General features: G+C 38.7%; 4 protein-coding genes across 4 annotated transcripts in view; 2 read left to right on the forward strand and 2 right to left on the reverse strand.

Moving 5' to 3' along the window:
• Window positions 1–701: 701 nt before the first annotated feature.
• LOC144646896 (GTP-binding nuclear protein ran-1-like) lies at window positions 702–3,852 on the forward strand. Its single transcript, XM_078506602.1, has 4 exons — window positions 702–858; window positions 971–1,055; window positions 1,994–2,307; window positions 2,744–3,852. The coding sequence occupies exons 1-4, from the start codon at window positions 817–819 to the stop codon at window positions 2,960–2,962; spliced, it is 660 nt and encodes a 219-aa protein (XP_078362728.1). The 5' UTR covers window positions 702–816; the 3' UTR covers window positions 2,963–3,852.
• A 348-nt stretch (window positions 3,853–4,200) lies between these two features.
• LOC144646898 (sterile alpha motif domain-containing protein 15-like) lies at window positions 4,201–6,275 on the reverse strand. The gene is made up of 3 exons (XM_078506603.1): window positions 6,109–6,275; window positions 5,787–5,885; window positions 4,201–4,670 (listed from the first exon to the last, which is right to left on the reverse strand). Exons 1-3 carry the CDS (start codon window positions 6,265–6,267, stop codon window positions 4,470–4,472), a joined length of 459 nt encoding a protein of 152 aa, XP_078362729.1. The 5' UTR covers window positions 6,268–6,275; the 3' UTR covers window positions 4,201–4,469.
• Window positions 6,276–8,081: 1,806 nt separating this feature from the next.
• On the reverse strand, window positions 8,082–17,290 carry LOC144646899 (beta-ureidopropionase-like). Its single transcript, XM_078506604.1, has 14 exons — window positions 17,142–17,290; window positions 16,112–16,283; window positions 15,195–15,282; window positions 14,913–15,007; window positions 13,990–14,074; window positions 13,143–13,219; window positions 12,989–13,043; window positions 12,050–12,164; window positions 10,984–11,065; window positions 10,442–10,484; window positions 10,231–10,257; window positions 9,578–9,618; window positions 9,223–9,309; window positions 8,082–8,547 (listed from the first exon to the last, which is right to left on the reverse strand). The coding sequence occupies exons 1-14, from the start codon at window positions 17,240–17,242 to the stop codon at window positions 8,458–8,460; spliced, it is 1,158 nt and encodes a 385-aa protein (XP_078362730.1). The 5' UTR covers window positions 17,243–17,290; the 3' UTR covers window positions 8,082–8,457.
• A 276-nt stretch (window positions 17,291–17,566) lies between these two features.
• Window positions 17,567–18,304, forward strand: part of LOC144646923 (acetoacetyl-CoA synthetase-like) — a 66,315-nt gene continuing 65,577 nt past the window's right edge. Inside the window, exon 1 of the mRNA XM_078506634.1 lies at window positions 17,567–18,059. Coding sequence (XP_078362760.1) covers window positions 17,912–18,059 — 148 coding nt within the window. The 5' untranslated portion in view covers window positions 17,567–17,911. The remainder of the gene's footprint in view (window positions 18,060–18,304) is intronic.

Genomic DNA, 18,304 nt, shown 5'->3' on the forward strand with positions numbered 1-18,304 from the left:
TCTCCCTTATTATCTTTCCGCGATTCCTCGCTTTCAGCTTTAATATGCATAGCATGCGTTCCCATTAAAAAGACCTGTTATGAAAAATTAAAATTGGGATAATATATTTTCTTTTTGTATGTATTTGGTCAAGATATAAAATAGCTATCTACGGTTAGAATTATCATGCTACTTGTTGAGTGAACTTGAATTGCTTGCCAGATTGTTTGGGTTACTGCAAAAAATTCACCAAAAAATAAAAAAGAGTTAAAAATAATCGCGTTTGATAAAAAAAAGAAAAAAAGAAGAAGGCTTCAGAAAATCACTTATAACTTAAAAAATATTGCTTGATCATCACGATTTTTATGATTCTACATTATTTTAGGATTCTTCTGTCAGGCTTTAAAAATTCTAAGAATTCGCTTTACCAGTACCAGTACCTTTTTCCGTTTTCCAAAACGCGTTCAGATTCTCCACTGACGTATACTAGTGCACACTACAACAAAGTTTAGACCGATTTTAAGATCTGGTCGGGCTTAGAAACCAGAGTATTAGGGTACTTGTTTACATGTTTACATGTTGGCTGCTACGTAAAAGAGGCTTGACGGAGACCGGAGCGCCTCAGGTGCATTCCTGGCACAAAGGGTCTGTTACACGTTACACCACGTACTTGTTACTTTCTCGTGCTGAGTAGGATCTGGGTATGAGCGACTTCATTTGTCGACTGGTTTTGACCGGTTAGAACTGCAGTTGGACCACGAGTTTCTCTATACGAGCGAAATTTTTCTTGTCTATCGTGTTAAAAGTGTCGCATCAGAGTTAAATTTTCTTACAAAAATGGCTACACAATCTACAGTTCAACCAGTAGCAACGTTTAAGGTCAGTTTTTTCTTCAGTTTACTGTTATAATTGAACTTTTAGCTATCCATATGCCGAGGGCTGGATTTCTTATATTGAATATTTTTTTTAAAATACCTCTTTATATCTTTAGCTTGTTCTTGTCGGCGATGGTGGTACTGGTAAAACAACCTTCGTAAAACGCCATTTGACAGGAGAATTCGAGAAAAAATATGTTGGTGAGTAGAGATTGTACTTTACACGGGCGAAGTAGCCGGTAATTTCGCAATTTTCGTCTCTGAAACGGAACCCCGTTCGCCAACTACGTTTTTGCAGAAGTCTCAAGTTGAATTTAGCTTATAAGTTAAGGTGACAGAATTGGTTCATTTCAGTACATTTTGCCTCTAAAATAAGGCCTAAGACATTTCGCCAAAGTATATTTTAGCTGCGTTTTAACACCATTCGCCCCGAATTTTTAAACCATGATCGTTCCCGCGCATTTTATGCGCAACTTTATTACGCATGCACATGTCAAAATGTCGATCTCGCTCCAAAAACCGACTTGCTTGAAGGTCTAGTTCACTGTTCTCTTCAAAATTCTTCATTACTTAGTGCAAACACATTTGATCTGTACGATTTGTAACCCTTCACAAAAATTGTATTATAAGGAGCTACACATTTTAGTACCCAGGGTCTTCATTATCTCCTTGTTCAGTAGTTGGGAAGTCCGAAAATGACGGACTTCCAGTTAATTTACACATGCCTGGCTGCCAAAATTGATCCTGCAAAGGATTTGATATCTCTACAAATGGCCCTAAATGGCAGTAGTGAAACAAAAATTACAGTCAAAATTGCTGAAACAGTCTGAAAACAGTACAGACTACAAATGCGGGGCTTGGGGGGTCAATTACATTTGTAATAGGTGGCTGCTCTTGTATGGTATTCGTTAGAGAGCATAATAAGAAGCTAAAAAACATCTCCTCCTTATTGGGACCTGCATAAATTTTGACAGAGGATTTGCATTTCACGATCTCAACCTGCATAAAAGCAGTACTGGCTTTAGTGGAGGTTACAGTCAAATAATTTTCATAATTCATTTGAATCGTGAAATAGTAAGTTTTTTGGTGTTGCCTTAGCCAATTCCACTTTAACATTAAATCTTTGCTTTTGTATACAGCAACACTAGGAGTTGAGGTACATCCATTGGTATTCTATACAAACAGAGGGGCTATTCGCTTCAATGTGTGGGACACAGCCGGTCAGGAGAAGTTTGGTGGTCTGCGTGATGGTTACTACATCCAGGGCCAATGTGCCATCATCATGTTTGACGTCACATCAAGAGTGACGTACAAGAATGTACCTAACTGGCACAGAGATCTTGTAAGAGTGTGTGAAAGCATCCCTATTGTTCTTTGCGGTAACAAGGTTGATATCAAAGATCGTAAAGTCAAGGCCAAGACAATAACATTCCACAGAAAGAAGAATTTGCAGGTATTGTAGACAATTATTATGAGAAAACTTTGGAAATTATTGTTAATTCAGTAGCTGGAAAGCATGAGTTTTCTCAGAAAGTTTGTTCTCTTTTTTGACAATAGGAGAGATATAATAAATCAAAATCAAGGAAATTGTTAACTATAATAAAAATAGTCGGAAGGTGGAAAAAATAACGACCTGAGGACTTCATTTTTCTTACCGAAATACTGTGTCTGGTTTAATAGATCTTTCTTTTGATGTGACCCAAAATTTTCACCTGTGATCAAGAAAATTTCACCTGTTGAAAATCATATACACAAGAACGATGAATGTTATTTTTGGAAACAGAATTTCTCAGACTATACACTGTAGGTCTTAAAAAAAACTGGTGCTGGCCTTTACTTTACATAATTGTCAAGAAAATGCATTGATCGCTTTGTTAATTTTCTTTCAGTATTACGACATCAGTGCTAAAAGTAATTACAACTTTGAGAAGCCATTCTTGTGGTTAGCAAGGAAACTTGTTGGTGATGCAAACCTGGAGTTTGTGGAGATGCCTGCTCTTGAACCACCAGAGGTGCAAGTCGACCACCAACTTATGCAGCACTATGAGAAGGAACTCCATGATGCCCAACAAACAGCTCTCCCAGATGACGACGATAATGACATTTAGTCCTTCTGAACAATCTGTCTGGGAACATGCCCAGATCTTTTCTAGAGACTTGTCTTGTTTAAATGTCAGCCTCATATTGAGTGAAGTTGTTCTATACTTTGTAAATTTTTCCACTGTTTGTTACTAGATTCAGAGTGAATTTTAGAAAATAGAGCTGTGAAATACAATGGTAAATAGAAATGGTTTAACGGTGCAACTAGTTTTTTTTTCATAGATTAGTACAGAAAACAATACGTTTAGCTGGTTAGTTTAGCAAAAGTATATTTGAAGGGAAAGCCGTGATGGTTTTTGCAGAATAGTTTTGTTTGCTTTGAAATGCATTGTTTTAAAAATCGTTTTCCACACTTAAAGTTGAGAAATTGCTCAACATGAACGAAGATTGTCCTGTTGTTTATTTTGGTCTTGAAAGTGAATAAAGCTATGACAACTGGCATGTGCAGTTAATTTTCTCAATGTAGGCTTTTGCCACTGCCACATCTTATTTTAGAGCCTTGTTCAACTGTGGTTGTTTCGTTTATTTGCATTACATTGTCTAGTTAACTTTTTGAATTGGTAACAAACAATTTAATTCAATCCATAATATTATTTTGTTCTAACCTTTACTATATTACATCTTGCAAGTCAAACAAATGCATTTTAGTTGTCAGAAAAATGTTGCAACACAGTACAAATGGAATAAGGCAATCATGGAAAAGAACCCAGCTATTACAGAAATTATTTATAAACTCTTCAAAATATTTTCAGGACTTTACATCTTATGTTGCTGCATTTATAAATACAGATAGATAACTCTTGGCATAGATTGTCATTGTTAATACTGTGATATGTAGTATTTAGCTCGTCTTGTTGAGCTAAGACTTGACAAAAAAAAATAAAATTTGCTTATTACGCTTTGATTAATAATTAGTCTGCAAAATACGCCTTTCCAATGGCATCAGCAAGCAAACTTCTTAATATTTACGACTACCCCTAGGCCCTAGCTCCCCTTGGCAAACTCAATTTGTCCTGGGTGCAGCATTCTTGTCCACAGAGCCACTTTTTCCCCTTGGCTCCGTCCCAAACTTGGGGCTTGTGCTCTCACCACAATATCCTTAACCCCCTCTTTCTGGATCTGCCCCTGTAAAGTGTTGCTAGCATGCACTCTGGCATCACCACCATTGTTTGATATTGTGCAATAATGCCTAACTGTACCTACGTGAGCATGAGTCATGCAGGAAGTGCAAAACAAGGGAAGCTGGTTATGTTTAATGTGATCAGTCCATTTATTGAAAAAGTGATAATTTTCAGTAAAATACAATTTGTACAGAAATTAGAGCTTCTGGCAAAAGTTGTCACCAATTGAGTTCTGCTAATTAATAATTCATTGCCCATTACTATTTATCAAGAACAAGCATATGAGTTTCCTCCTATTTACAGCCATGTACATATCTATCAAAACATGTCCATTTGGAGTCCATTGGATCAAACATTTATCTACTGCCCATGCTTAAGTGGATTGTCTCTTGTGTTATCTCTTTGTTTGTTTGCTTTGCTCTTGTCTCTGTAGTTGTCGTTTGTAATCCTCGAATGTCAACAAGTCAGCTTCCACTCCAGTGTTGCTTTTCTTTTCAAGAAACAGCCCCAGAGATTCTCGATGTAGAAGAGATATGCTTCGGTTCCAGTAAGGTTCCTCTATTCCTAGCAATTCACGAATTTTTTTTGCTATTATCTGGTCAAACAAAGAAACAAAATTAATACTTAGTGCAAACCATTTGTGTAATGATAGACTAAAAAACCTTGCCATAGAACCTATTACATAAAAAAACTTAAAGAATGCTAGCTTATGGAAGCTTGAAAAAATTTGTAGTTTCTTCAAATGTTAACTTCATTTCCATTTTTTTCCAGGCCTGGAATAGCCTGCGAATGCAGACATATTTCTGGCTGTCACTTCAGAGACAAGCGACGACCAGAAATACATTTGGGTTCGCAGGCTAGGTCTGAAAAAGTCATCAGAAAATACTCATACTTTTCAAGATTTCATGCCCTGTATGTTTAGCCCCTCCCCACCACTGAAAGGGGTACTCCCTATAGTGGACTACCGATATATGTGGAGGCTCCGCCCGAAAGGGGTACCTTTTTCAGGATGTAGCCTGTAGGTATATAAAAGGGTAGGTATTTCATGAGTCGAAGTTTTTAAAAGGGTAGGGAATTAATAGTGTTACTTAGGTATAAGGGCCTTTCAAAATATCTTGAACAGACCTGCTGAACGGACGATTCATTTAAAAAACATGCAGTTACCCTTCTGCAGGTATGTGAGAGTTAATCACAGTGTCAATACGAGGAACAGATTTTCCTCTATCGAACTGCCGAAAGTGAAGCTAGAGTTTGGCCGGCGGAGTTTTTCGTTTTTAGGAGCCTCCGTTTTTAACAGTTTACCGTCGGACATGAGAAATCTGAACTCTAGGCTTCTATTTAAACAAAAAGTTAAAGAGCATTTTTATTTGTAATTTTTATTCATAGGCTTTTATATGTTTTTGACTACTGTAGTTTTGACATTTTTAAACTTTTTTACCTTTTTAAATTTCTAAAATCTTACAGGACCCCTAAGATAACAGTACTCTCAAGTACTGATGGGTTAATCCTGTTAAAAATATTCGTTTATTATTATTATTATGAAAGAGTTACCTTTTCTGTCAAAAATGGCATATGAAAGGGTAAAGGTTTGGCCTCGAGCCTTTTTTAGCCCCCTCCCCCCCCCCCCCCTGGGCAAGGATAATATAACTTATATTACTGCATCTTAAGGGCTCAAAAAGATAAGTGTGCATCTCTGCCCTTACAACCTTACCTTTATGTGTTCAAAATCAGTGACACCCATTCTTGGAAGAGATGAAGCGTCGACATTTATAAGTTTCCTTCCATTTATAAGATTATCTCTGAAACAGGCCTGTAAACAATCGGACACAGATATTGAATTTTTAGATTCTGACTTTCTTAAAATAAAAAGTCATATTTTCCGTTTGTCAAATTATTCAAAGGAAGCTCAAGAATTAAGTCGGAAAGACGACAGAAAGCGTGTACTGAAGTGCGTTTCGCGCGCGCAAAGATCACATCGCAGCCCGGCCCGAGATCCAAATTTGACGAAAAAATTTGCTCGCTTTTTGTCTTACCCGATACTGTTCGAAGCCTAAAAACTCGACCCAGTCAGCAACATCGTCAATTTTCCAACCCAGACAGGAAGGAGTTCCATCGGAGTCAAAAGTCGGTTCGAATCCATTGTCAAACTTCGTAGGAGTCTTTCTGGAACTTTTCACAAGTCCTTCCGCCATCTTTGTTTACCGTGACAACAGTACCGCCATCCCACAATTCTCCGCGGTACGGTAGTTTGGAGGCAAGGGGACGTCCCGACTTCTAAATTTTGCATTCCGAGGATGTTCAAGCCAAAAAACAATGAGAAAAACTACTGAAATTTCGGTGTCTGATATTTGCAGACTTGCAGACTTTCACTCAGGTTAGACTACTGTGCCGCTGAGTCTCTGAGACCCTGGACCTGTTCCAGAGGGAAAAAGCTGAATTTGCGACCCTGTTCGAGACAAACATCGCAAAAATAGGTACCCTGTTCCAGACAATATCCGCTATGGAAATATATGTAGATAGAGGATGAGGAGAGCGAAGTTTCATAGCTAAACTTGATCGTGTTTAATCAGGATTCTGGGGAAAAATGACCCTGTTCCAGAGTCAAAAGGGTGAATTTTATACCCTGTTCCAGAGTCAGAGAGGCAAAAAGCATACCCTGTTAAGCGGCACATACCTGTATAGGCCTTATATGGGAGTACCCCCCCCCCCCCGGGTACGCTCTTCGGTTAGCTCCGGGTTAACTAACCTAACATCATGCCCTCCCTACTTAAAAGAACGCCTGATCGCAGGTTACAGGTTAGCCTACTATTACTCTGGTTAGCCTGAATAGCACTTCGGATATAGCTCTCAATAATGGTAACAATATATTCTCTTAGGCACTGTTTACACGGACACGGTTTCATTTGTAACCGCATCGAAAGCGACGCGGTTACGCCTTTCGTTTACACGGCACCGATCGAGACCACTACTGTAACCGGGTCGTTTTGAAAACGCTGTCAAAAGTGGAGCGTTTTCAAAACGATACGGTTTCGTTGTCGTGTAAACGTAAGGTTGAAACACGCATAGAGAGCAGCGCTTGCTTATACAATCACATTCGACACATTCATTCAACACTTATATAATATTCATTATCATGTCCTGAAGAGAACCCTGAAGAGGTTGAAAGTTCTAGACGATGTAAATGTAACTTTTTCACGCTCCAAACGGTTGAAAACAAATAAATCTAGAAGAAAACGAAAACAGTCGGAAAATGGTTAAATAGGTTCGAACCCGAGTCGTTTTCGATGCGGTTTCGAGGTCATGAAACCGTGTTGATTGATAACCGTGTCCGTGTAAACGTTGCCTTAAGGCGCGTTTACACGGCAGAGAAATTTGCGTACGGACCCGTCACAAAAACAGGAGAAGTTGTTTCGCTAGTCTCAACTTTATCGACTTCGGGGAGTAGTCGTTTCACTATTCTAAACATTTATTATTCTTCGACTTTGGCAGTGCGGGACTGCGGAAGTTACCGTATCTATTCGATTAAGCGCCGGGCGCTTAATAAATTTTTGGACCTTGAGGGTGGGCGCTTTTTCGAGGCTGGGCGCTGATTAAATTTTAACCTTTTTCAGCAAATAGTAAGTTTATTTTGTAACAAAACAATAATAATACCAACACGTGAAGATGTACCAAAGCAGAATTTTAACTGTTCACTGAAAGTTTCTGAAAAATACTAAGAAAACTCGGTCTTCGGGGAAGTCTCTAAGAAGTACTTAGTCAATTTCAATATTCCTCTTGCGCACTTCGCTTTTTTGTGGGGTGGGGAGTTGGGGGGGTTTTTGGGCGCTTAATCGAATAAATACGGTAACCAACTAATTACGCTCTGGCTGGGCGGGGTATTCTGCAATATCAAATGAACGTCGATCACGGAACCAGGGGGAGAGGGGAGGAGGGGGAGCAGAGTTTCGTGCCCACTGCAAAGGAGATTTTCAAAAACACAAGAGATTGCAGAAAACAAGAAAGGATGCAGGGTGAATTGAACTACTTTTATTAAAAAATATTTCAATCTTTTTTGTACTAGACAGACAGAAGTATTTCACTTTAAATTTATTGAAAATATCCATTCAATCTGTGCAAAAGTTTTTTGGGTTGCATCTTTTCCTATTAATTTTGATTTAGCCTTTACATTTTAAAATTCCTACAATACAATCACAGCCAAGAACAAAAAAAGTTTTTTTCGAGACCAATACTATTTCTTTATATGTGAAAAAAGGGTAGTTCTTCGTTATCTAGCGAAAACCAGTTCACACGAGTAAATTTAGTATGTATTTAGTTTTAGATTGTCTCCTAAATTGTTCTGTCCTGAGTACAAAATCACTTTCACACTGTGCAGTGGTGTTTTTCTAAGCTTCATCATGGATTATCTGTTGTTTGTAGTCTGGCTTTATAGCCTCAGTCAAGGACTCGGCATACATGTCCAGGCGAGAAGTCATCTAGAAAAGAAAACATGTTTCAAAATGTTACTTTTCCAGTCATTCCAAGCAGTAACAAACAGAAACAAAAGAAAATGGGTACTATCTTCTTTTTTTGTAGGCCGCTTCATCAGATGTTAAGGCAATTTTAACTTAACTGTTTTTTTGTTTGGTGTTAAAGATCGGATTGGTTGCGAAAGCTTATAGTTTCACTTACAGGTATTTTTTTCCTTTGGCATTTCTATCACAAGTTGTTTGTTCTGTATAATAAACAAGTGAGGTTTGGTGCGCGACGACCCAAATAACGGCTAAGAAAGAGACTAGCAAACTGATGTGTACTATTTTACTGATTGTATCTTCTTATGTCGTACAAAACATAGTTTACAAAGAGACATTGTTAGAAAATGTGGTAATCTTTTACACCCTTTCCACGAACGAAAGACGCGTTTTTTTTTCTCGCAGGGAAGGGCATAGAAAGAGTGTGTGTGTGTGTGTGTGGGGGGGGGGGGGGGGGGGCGGCTGGGGAAGGAGAGACAGTTGCAAATACTGCGCGCGTGTCATTTGATAGGCGCAATATCACGGCGATAACCTGGAACTCAGATTCACAGAGTGTAGAGTAGAATTGCTCATGGCGTTATTGGTCTAGAGAGTTTCTGTTTTCACTTGTAATGGAGGTTTAGTCATTCAGCAACCGACCTGGAAACACCACTTGTCTTTGACTTGTCTACATAAGTTCAGATCCACCTCGGTCACAAGGAGGCCGTCATTAACTCTAGACAAACCCTGTGCAAGGAACAACAAGACATAAGGAAATTAGCAACTGCTTGATAACTTTGTAGGAAAACTGTCAATCTGGAGTAAAACAGAGTATAATGAAAGTAGAGTAGCCTGTTCAAGTTTAAGGCCACTAGAGGTAAACAGGCAAAATTGGAGTGGCTACATCATGGCATAGTTAGTAGAGGTGACGCCTACATGCTTAGAGGATTGAGCAGGAAGATGTTCTACCCTTCAATTTGGGCAGAAGACAAATTCTTAAATTCAACAAACTTACAGGAGTTCGACTGCCATCTGGAGCAGAAACGTAAGAGGAACCTAACGAAATCAAAACAATATTATGTTAAAATATTTAGATAACAAAAAAGCACATAATTTCATAGATAGATGTAATAAGGACGAGGGGAACTTGTGAAAAAATAGTTAAGAATTGTTAAAACGTTTTTATTTAATGTTGTATTCTCAGCAGTAATAATTACTGCTAACTTAAAGAATTCTTCAGTTCACATCACTTATTTCTTGCTATATGCTTTAGAATTGGATTGATAACCCTCATCCATCCGGACCTCAACCTTCCGCTGACACCTTGCTGTGGTGGTGAAGCTTGTGTGTCTCAATGACCCAGAGAGCTGTGCCGGCGGGGACTTTGGTCTCTGGTAGGTCTCACCATGCCGGATTGGTCGAAGGGTAGAGGCCAGACAAAGAACAGCCCCTGGTCCTCCAGGTTGGGGGTTGGGTGGCGGGCCAATAACCCGCTCCTAGAAAACTTATCATATTACAGAAACCGAAACTAGAATAACCACTGCACCCTACTGGGAAGCAGGGGTCAAAGATGTAAACACCCGGTTGGAAGGACAGGCGACACAAGGAATCGCCAAAAGTGTTTGTAAAGATTGGGCAATGGAATGTAATGCTTTAGAACAAACTCACCATAAAAGTGTCCAAAATCCTTGTGAGCTGGAGGGAGAAAAAAAAAAAGAAATTGCAACTTTACACATTTAACTGTTTAAGCACCAAAAGTGCCATTTGGCAGATATAGATTTTTTTTTAAGAAGCCAGAAATATTCTTCAGATACTCCCTGTATATTAATTACTATGTTTACCTAATAACGCTGTACTGTAGATTAATTTTTACAGCTACCTGGTTTGCCATCTCCTGATGTAAACTCATTTTCAAAGACCTCCTGTTGGTGGTAAAAGAATTTGGACTGTTACTACTATTATTCCTCCCTTTCTAAGTATTTACATGTAATAAATTAACACTCAACCTGATAGAAGCAAGGCTTAATGAAAACAATATCTTGCCCTTATTATCCTCACTTTTCCTTTCCGTCTGTTTTGTTTGACAGGTTGTTTGAAATTAATTTGTGAACAAGTTGTTTACTTGGTGCAGTAAGTTTTTTTCAGTTTTCCACTCACCACTGAAGACAAGACTGCTCAGTTTTTTAAATGACAACAGTGTGATGCCAGGGATGTCGCTAAGTGCCAGCTGCTGGCTAATTTCACATGAAAACAAAGACTTTGGTGAATGTATAGAGCTGCCAAGGCCAGAAAAGCCAGCTGGGATTGTTGATGAGCCGGCTTAGTGTTTTGTTAGCTACATCCCTGTAATACCAATGACAGATCCAGATGTGGCAAGGGGGTAGTATGTGACTAGAAGGGTTTTAAGCAAACTGTACTCACGGTGCCAATTCTGTTAATTGCCACAGCATAGTAGTTATTGGCAATAGATGCACAACGAGCTTCAATGGGCCACATTGGTTCACTGGAAAATTAAGATAACATGTTAGTCTGTAACCTTGCAGCAAATCAATTTATTATGCTTGCTTTATAACCAATAGAAATGGAAACAAACATAAAACAATAAGGTGTTTACAGGGCTGCAAATAACAGTCGGTCATCGGACATTGGCTGACCAAAATTTGCTCATGTCCGACGAAATCCCAAATGTGGTCGGACATGATGTCCAGACAATTTTTTGATCGTAAATCGTTTTACGGCAACAATGAATAAAATTCAACCTTTTGTTTTTGGTGATGTCCTACCACAATTTTGTTTTGTTCGACTAAGATGGTGTCCTAGTAGGACATATGTCCTTTCAAGTGAGAAAAGTTTGTGTTTTAAACTGTGTTTATAAACCCTGGCTGGGGGAACTGTCAGAGAACACCACAGTTTTAACTGGAGAACACCTATATTAGGGCTGTCATATGGTAAATGCGAGACTTTGCAAGACGGTGAGACTGATATCTTTTCTGCGAACCCGAGGTCTATTTACCCTTGTAAAAGAAATTGAGACTCCGAGAAGGCGTCAAAGAAAAATTTGAGACGACGAGACCCCTGAAATTTGGCTAAAATTTTGCGAGGCACACATTTTTGGAAGGACCATTCACCACCCCTTATATTCACATCAAGAAACACTTGCGCAATAAGCCAAATGGACAGGGAGATGATTGGTCTGGGAAATACAAAGCTTGGGATCATAAGATAAACACTGAAAGGGTAACAGTTAATAAATTAAAAGTCCCTGTGTTAGAAATGTGATTTCAAAAACAAAAAATGCTTCAAACTGATGTATGACTACCGCCCAGCAAAGGTTAAGGAGGAAAACTTGATGCAAACTTAAAATAAATTGAATTGTATGTGTGCTAATCACAACATAATCGGTCAATGAGAGCAAGTTATGTCGTATTCATGGAATTGCAAAAGAACAAATTGTTAACAAAAGTGAGTTAAGTTTGCCAGTTCATACCTTAGAGCTCCTACAGTTGCTGAAGGATTAAAGCAGATCTCGGCACCATTCACTCCATACATCAGCCAGTTTAAGGGATGATGTCTGCCATAACAAATGTTCACGGCGATTCGACCTGCAACAGATCAAAGAAGCATCCTCTAGTAAGTTATTACAATAACCCTTTGAACCTTGATGTTATACATGAAAATAAGGATGAAGTGACATAATAATAAAATTATAATATAACTGTAACATTGGCAAAAAACAATAAAATGGCAAAATGGGAACATATACCCTCACCAATGCAGTGCCACAAACTCTTAATAGAAAGTCTAAAGCTAAAGAAAACTAAACAAAATAAACTAGGACGAGACTTAAGCCTAGAATATATTGATTCAAATCCTTAACAGTCAGCCTGTTGATACATGCTATCCCTGATGAAGCACAGTAATTTATACAAAATATAAAGCCAATGTAGGCACTTAATTACCTTTAAGCTTTGGAAGTCAATTGAAATCTGTTGTAAAGTCAAGTAGGTAAAACAGGTAAAGGTAATAATTACAATTTGTGAAGAACAGCTCCCTTTAACCCACTGTCGGTCGTCTGTCAGTCGACTGTCGGTTGTCTGTTGGCCAACAGTTGGCCGTTTACGGGGAGGAGTCGATTTGTTTTTTAAAAATCTCGGCGAGGAGTCGATTTGGTTTTTTTAGTATGACCGTAGTTGATGTACTACAATGAAATACAATGTTTATCTGCTTTAATCGCTTTCTGGGTCGGGTTTACTCCTGTGTTTACTGCTGCATTTTTCTGTTTTGGGAAACTGTCGGTAACCTGTCAGTAGACTGTCGATGGCCTGTCGGTAGTCTGTCAGTGGCCTGTCGGTAACCTGTTGGCCGACAGTTGACCAACAGTCAATTACAGTAGCTGTTCTTCACAATTACCTAAGTGTACTCTTACCAAATTGTGTCTGGAACACTGGGTGCCCTGTATCACCCTCCATATAATACGTGGACTGCAAGCAAATGAAAACATAATATTTCAAACCAAAAGCTCAGTTTTGTATAAAGGATACAGGAAGATTAGAGAAAAAGAAAAGACTAGATGCCCTTACCTCGTTAAAATCTCCAATTCTAGGAATGTGGTTTTTCCTTGTTTTTCCCAAAACAGAACCATTATTGGAAATTATAACTGCAAAATAAAAGATTTGATTTTAAGTGTACCATGTGCTAGAATATGAGTTAATTAATATATAAATAACAATGCTTAGTTAATATATAAATAACAATGCTGTTATATTTACTAAGGATAATGGCTGCGGCCACATCTATGACATAATTTAAGTTTAACTATAGTTAGTCTCAAGTTACGTGACATCATACCTTACTATAGTTAGTGCTTTTGGTCGTCTTTGCGGTCACACCAATGCAGTTAACTATAGTTAATTCTGATTAGCCTTTGAATAATTTTGAATTTAAATTAGTTCATGACAGCTCTTGTTGTTGATATGTGTCTAGTTGTTCCTCTATTTTTTTCTATTTTTGCAAGGTGTCTCGGTGTTGAAGAAAATAAAATGAAGTAAGGATGCTAGCCGAAGAATTCAAGCTTTATTTTTGCTAGCATTGGTGATATGTAATTTCTTGGCATGTTGTTTTTCTTTTTTCCCTTCCCTTCACGCTTTGTTTTGCATATTTATGTTCATCTCGCACTTGCGAAAAGAATTGTCGCATTCTGATTGGTTTTTCATTTGTAAACTTAAGACTAACCCATGAACCCTGCTTGGGTATAACTTTAGTTAGTCTGTATTGTTTGGATCAGCGAGGCGTAAATTTTCTAACTATAGTTAGGGTGAACAGAGAAGCAGTCACACTAACGAAATAGCTAACTATAGTTAACGCCGTCTTAACTATAGTTAGCAGTCTAGATGTGACCGCAGCCAATGTGTAAATTCGAGTTAATACCTGTGGTGTTGTAGATTTTGTCCTGATGAACACTGTCTCTTTCCAAAATTGAAGAAACAATGACCATGTTGTGCTGTTTAGCGAGCTGATAAAACATAGAAAAAATTATGCATCACATGTAGCTCAATTCTGTAGTTATACCTACGCAACAGAACGTACCTTCTGGACACCTGACACAAGTTCCATTAATCTCAGGGTTCGTACATTTTTCCAAGCCAAAAATTCAAGGATTTTCAAGGACATTCCAGGACCCTTCTTGGAAATTTCAAGGACTTTTTTTCATGAAATTTACCCCAAATCAACGGTTGAGGTGCTTGCTGAAGAACTAAAAAAATCCTTTTGACATTCAATAAAAAAATCAAGGACTTTCAAGGACCGAAAACCAATTTCAAGGACTTTCAAGGCCTTGAATTTCTATTTTGAGATTCAAGGACTTTCAAGGACTTTCAAGGCATGTGCGAACCCTGATATCTTTAAGACCACTGAAAACTCTATTGTGTGTACAGTCAACTCTCGCCTTGCGGACACTCGCTTTTACAGACAAATATTATCCAGATCCCTGGTGAAAGAGGTTTGACTGGACTCCCGCATTTAAGGACTCTCACTATAACAGACACTTACAACGCACCGGAGCGTGTCTGCTATAATGAGAGTTGACTGTATGTGCATTGCATAAACCATTATGTTAAATGTAATTCGGGAATTTAAAACTTATTCTTTATAAATTGCAGGGTATAACAAAACACTTAATGACTGGCCCCACTGGAAAGTGCAGGTTTTACTGCTTGTGGCCCTCCCTTGGGACCAGTCATTAAGTGCTTATTATAGGATGCACCTGTTATTTAAATAATAACCTCCTCAGTACAGTAAGATACATTCTGATTGAATTTGTTCTCTCTGGTGTGAATGGTGAGTGATCTTACCTCTTGGCAAAGTTTAATGGTAGGGCCATCTTCTGCTGACTCAGCAAACTCTGTCCAAGGGTGCTTTTCACGTGTGCAAAAAGCAAATGGCATGGCTGTATATAAATAGAGCAGTAGAAAGAAACTTATTAGCTCAAAACTAATCCAACATCAAATGAAGAGTTTTGTAACATAATTGAAGCAATCAAAAGCATTCGCTTCCTTGCAGATCCTTAGACAGAATCCTGCAAGGTGAATGACAGTTGAAACAGGTTTAAATCCAGTGCCATGTTTTTGACTTACTCCAACATTCTTGAAAACAGATGACATTAACTCCACACAGAGCTGCAGTCTCCGTAATTTCTTTTATTCTTGCATGAAGAGCTGCTAGCTATTAAAAGGAGGAAAAATGTCAACATTTGTAATTATGTTCACTCAGACTGACACATTCATTCCAGTTGTGAAATCTTGCATAATGGTCTACAGTTGAACCTCTCCTTATGGGTACCTTTGTCCTCAAATACGGATACCTTCCTATCGCAGATGGTTTACTTGGTAGAGACAGCCGGGCATTTTGGAACGTGGGGGTCCTTAAAATACTCGGCAGGTTTTCATATTAATTTTGGTGCAACTTTTTTCTGTCCTAGCAACTTTTTGTTTTATGAACAGTTTCTAGACCGAAGATTTCCAAAGATTCTCCGATTGTTGTTAGAAGCCATACGAATATTTCCAATCATTTTCAAACTTTTCCAAAGATAAACAAAGTTTCGTAAGGTCTTCCAAGGAAGTTTGAACTCACTCAGGGAGGGAATATCTTGACAAACCAATTGTACGCTGCGCTTGCGATACTTTCGAAGGGGCTGAGTCCCCCCAAATGTTCGTTTGGGCGGGGGGCTTCAACCCCCCTGCTCCACCACCTAAGCTTGGTCAAAACAAACCAAAGTTCATATAAACTCCACCTCCATAATACTGACATTCTTCCCTGTCCTTTGGTGTCCATATTAAAGAGGTTCAACTGTATATATCGGTAATAAAAACAAACGTTCACTGGCTAAAAATATTAAAAACAATGAGCTTTCGGCTGTCGTTCTTCAGCCTTCGACGGATAAAAAATTGAATACAAAATGGATAAAATATATACAAGAAAGGCGTGAGGCTATTTTTTATTATGTCTAATCCTGGCTGCGCTTCAATCTTTAATTGTATATATCGGTATTAACCTGATTTGCGAGTGGAGCAGATGTAGGTAACACTATTTTATTCTGAACAGCTCCTATCCTAACAATACGAGGCTTGCGGAGTTGCTCTTCCCTGACATCAAACTTGTATCCTGCAAGCTCAAAGTTTCCTTGTGCAGCCAATTTCAATGCTGCCTCAGGCAGCTCCAATTTACTGAAAGAAAGAATAAGAACACATGGGAAATGTACTAAATGCAATTGACGCCTTTTTTCTTGTAAAATTCTATAAACTTCCTGTTGTTACTGGTTAAGAGGCCTGGAAAGTGCTCCAGGAGGTACTCAAATGACAGGGGTAAAAGAGAGGTATGAGGGAGAGGGGGCAGGGGAATAAAAATGAAAATTCTGGTACCTTGATAATCTTTTTATCATACTTTACGACACTTAGTTGTGCAAATTATGATCATGGTAGTGCAAGGGGGGATAAATGGGGTTGAGGAGGAGACTAGAGAGATGACATAGAAAGATCTGTGGAGGGGGACAGGGGTGGGGCTCGAGAGAATAGGGGGCGAGACGGGTATGGGATATGGGAGAAGGGAGGGCAGGAAGTGGTATTCCTAAGGTGGCGGGAACAACAAGAAATTGAGAAAAAATGTTGCAACATTCGGTAATATTTTGCAATAGAAGTAACACAAATAGCTGGGAACCACTAAGGAAAGGAGTGGGAGCCGGGAGCAAAAGGTACGGGAAGTGGGAGGTTCACCCCCTCCCCTCCTCCACACATCCCCCCCCCCCATAATAGATCTTCTAGTAACACTGATCTACACTCCGTTACATCCAAGATCTTTTCTTTATTTAGCTTGTGAAAAGCAATTGCAATTAAGCAGAATACTTGCGCTATTTAGTTAGTAAACATCCACATAGCAATAGCGATAAACTTTCGCAATTTCAGAAGTGTTTCTTGTGCAAGAAGCAAACGTATTATAAATCCTGGGAATAAAGCGGCTTACTCAATCGCTCCTGTCTGCGTCTAGAAGTCATCAAAGGATGATCTCGGTAGAACCAATAAGCTTACCTGACTGGTTTTCCATACAAAATCCTTTTCACTTCTTCTAGCTCCTTGGGTGGAAGATGCTTTTCCAAACAACTTTCTAAACTCGTAAATTCAGCCGCCATCTTGTAACAGCTCACGCAGAACGACCTTGAGTGACCGCTTTCACTCGTTGAAGTCTGGGTTCCAAAAGTAGCAATAAACTACCAATTAGGGTAGGGTGGAGTTGACGTTATTTAATCCTGTTTTTGCGCCAAAATATTTAAAACATGAAGAAAATCTTATTATCTATTCTTTGTATGTGACGAAAATATTATCTTCATTGAACGTACATCGGAATGAAGTCAATAAACTTTTAATGATTTAAAATCGAGCTCCACCCTACCCTCGCTAAAGCACAGATTTCGCGTCCAAAGCGGGAAATATGACAAATCGCATGATTCCAATAATCAGCAATTTTTTATGCAAAAAGCGAAGCTCAGCGAAAAGACACTCCTATAAATTCTCAGGCGAAGCCAAATCGAAACTACTTTTTCTCGACTCCGCTTGGAGAAGTTCGCTTCAATTTTTAATGAAGTGGATTTGGAAATGTTCTAACGAATCCCGAGGGACGCTGCATCTGAAGTGACGTGGCGCGCCAAATTGCGAAATTTGGCAAACAAACCTTGAAATATTTGTCGAAAGAGCGCAACGTTGCCCGGACAGCGAAAGACGATTGAAGTTTCGGGAAGACCGAGCTTTCTTATCACATACGAACGCTCGGTAGTTCTTAGGAACGCGTATTTTTGCTATTTATGTCCGGTGGTATAAGCTTAGTTTCGAGTGACATGGCCTCTGTCAAGGAAGAACGAGCAAGGTTGATGTGGAAACCGAGAGCCGATCGATCGACCAACATTCACGATTTCCAGTCCGTCGTAAACGAAGCGTTTGGCTTGAATTTGAGTGAGTAGTTTCGTTGTTTTTAAAATATTTTTGTCGAATTTTTCTGGTTATTTTGACAATTCATAAGCTTACATTAAAATATTATTAGTTACAGTTAAAATACTTACAGTCGATAAGCGACACTTGATGAAATAAAATAATTAAGGTTAATACTTGAACTGATAAGTTAAAAGATCATCACTTGTACTTAAATTAATCTTTAGTTTTGCTTTCGAGTCTTCGTATCATGTAGTATTTATTTCAGC

The sequence above is a fragment of the Oculina patagonica genome, chromosome 3 (assembly GCF_052425735.1).
Source record: "Oculina patagonica isolate OP01 chromosome 3, crgOcupat, whole genome shotgun sequence".
NCBI lineage: Eukaryota > Metazoa > Cnidaria > Anthozoa > Scleractinia > Oculinidae > Oculina > Oculina patagonica.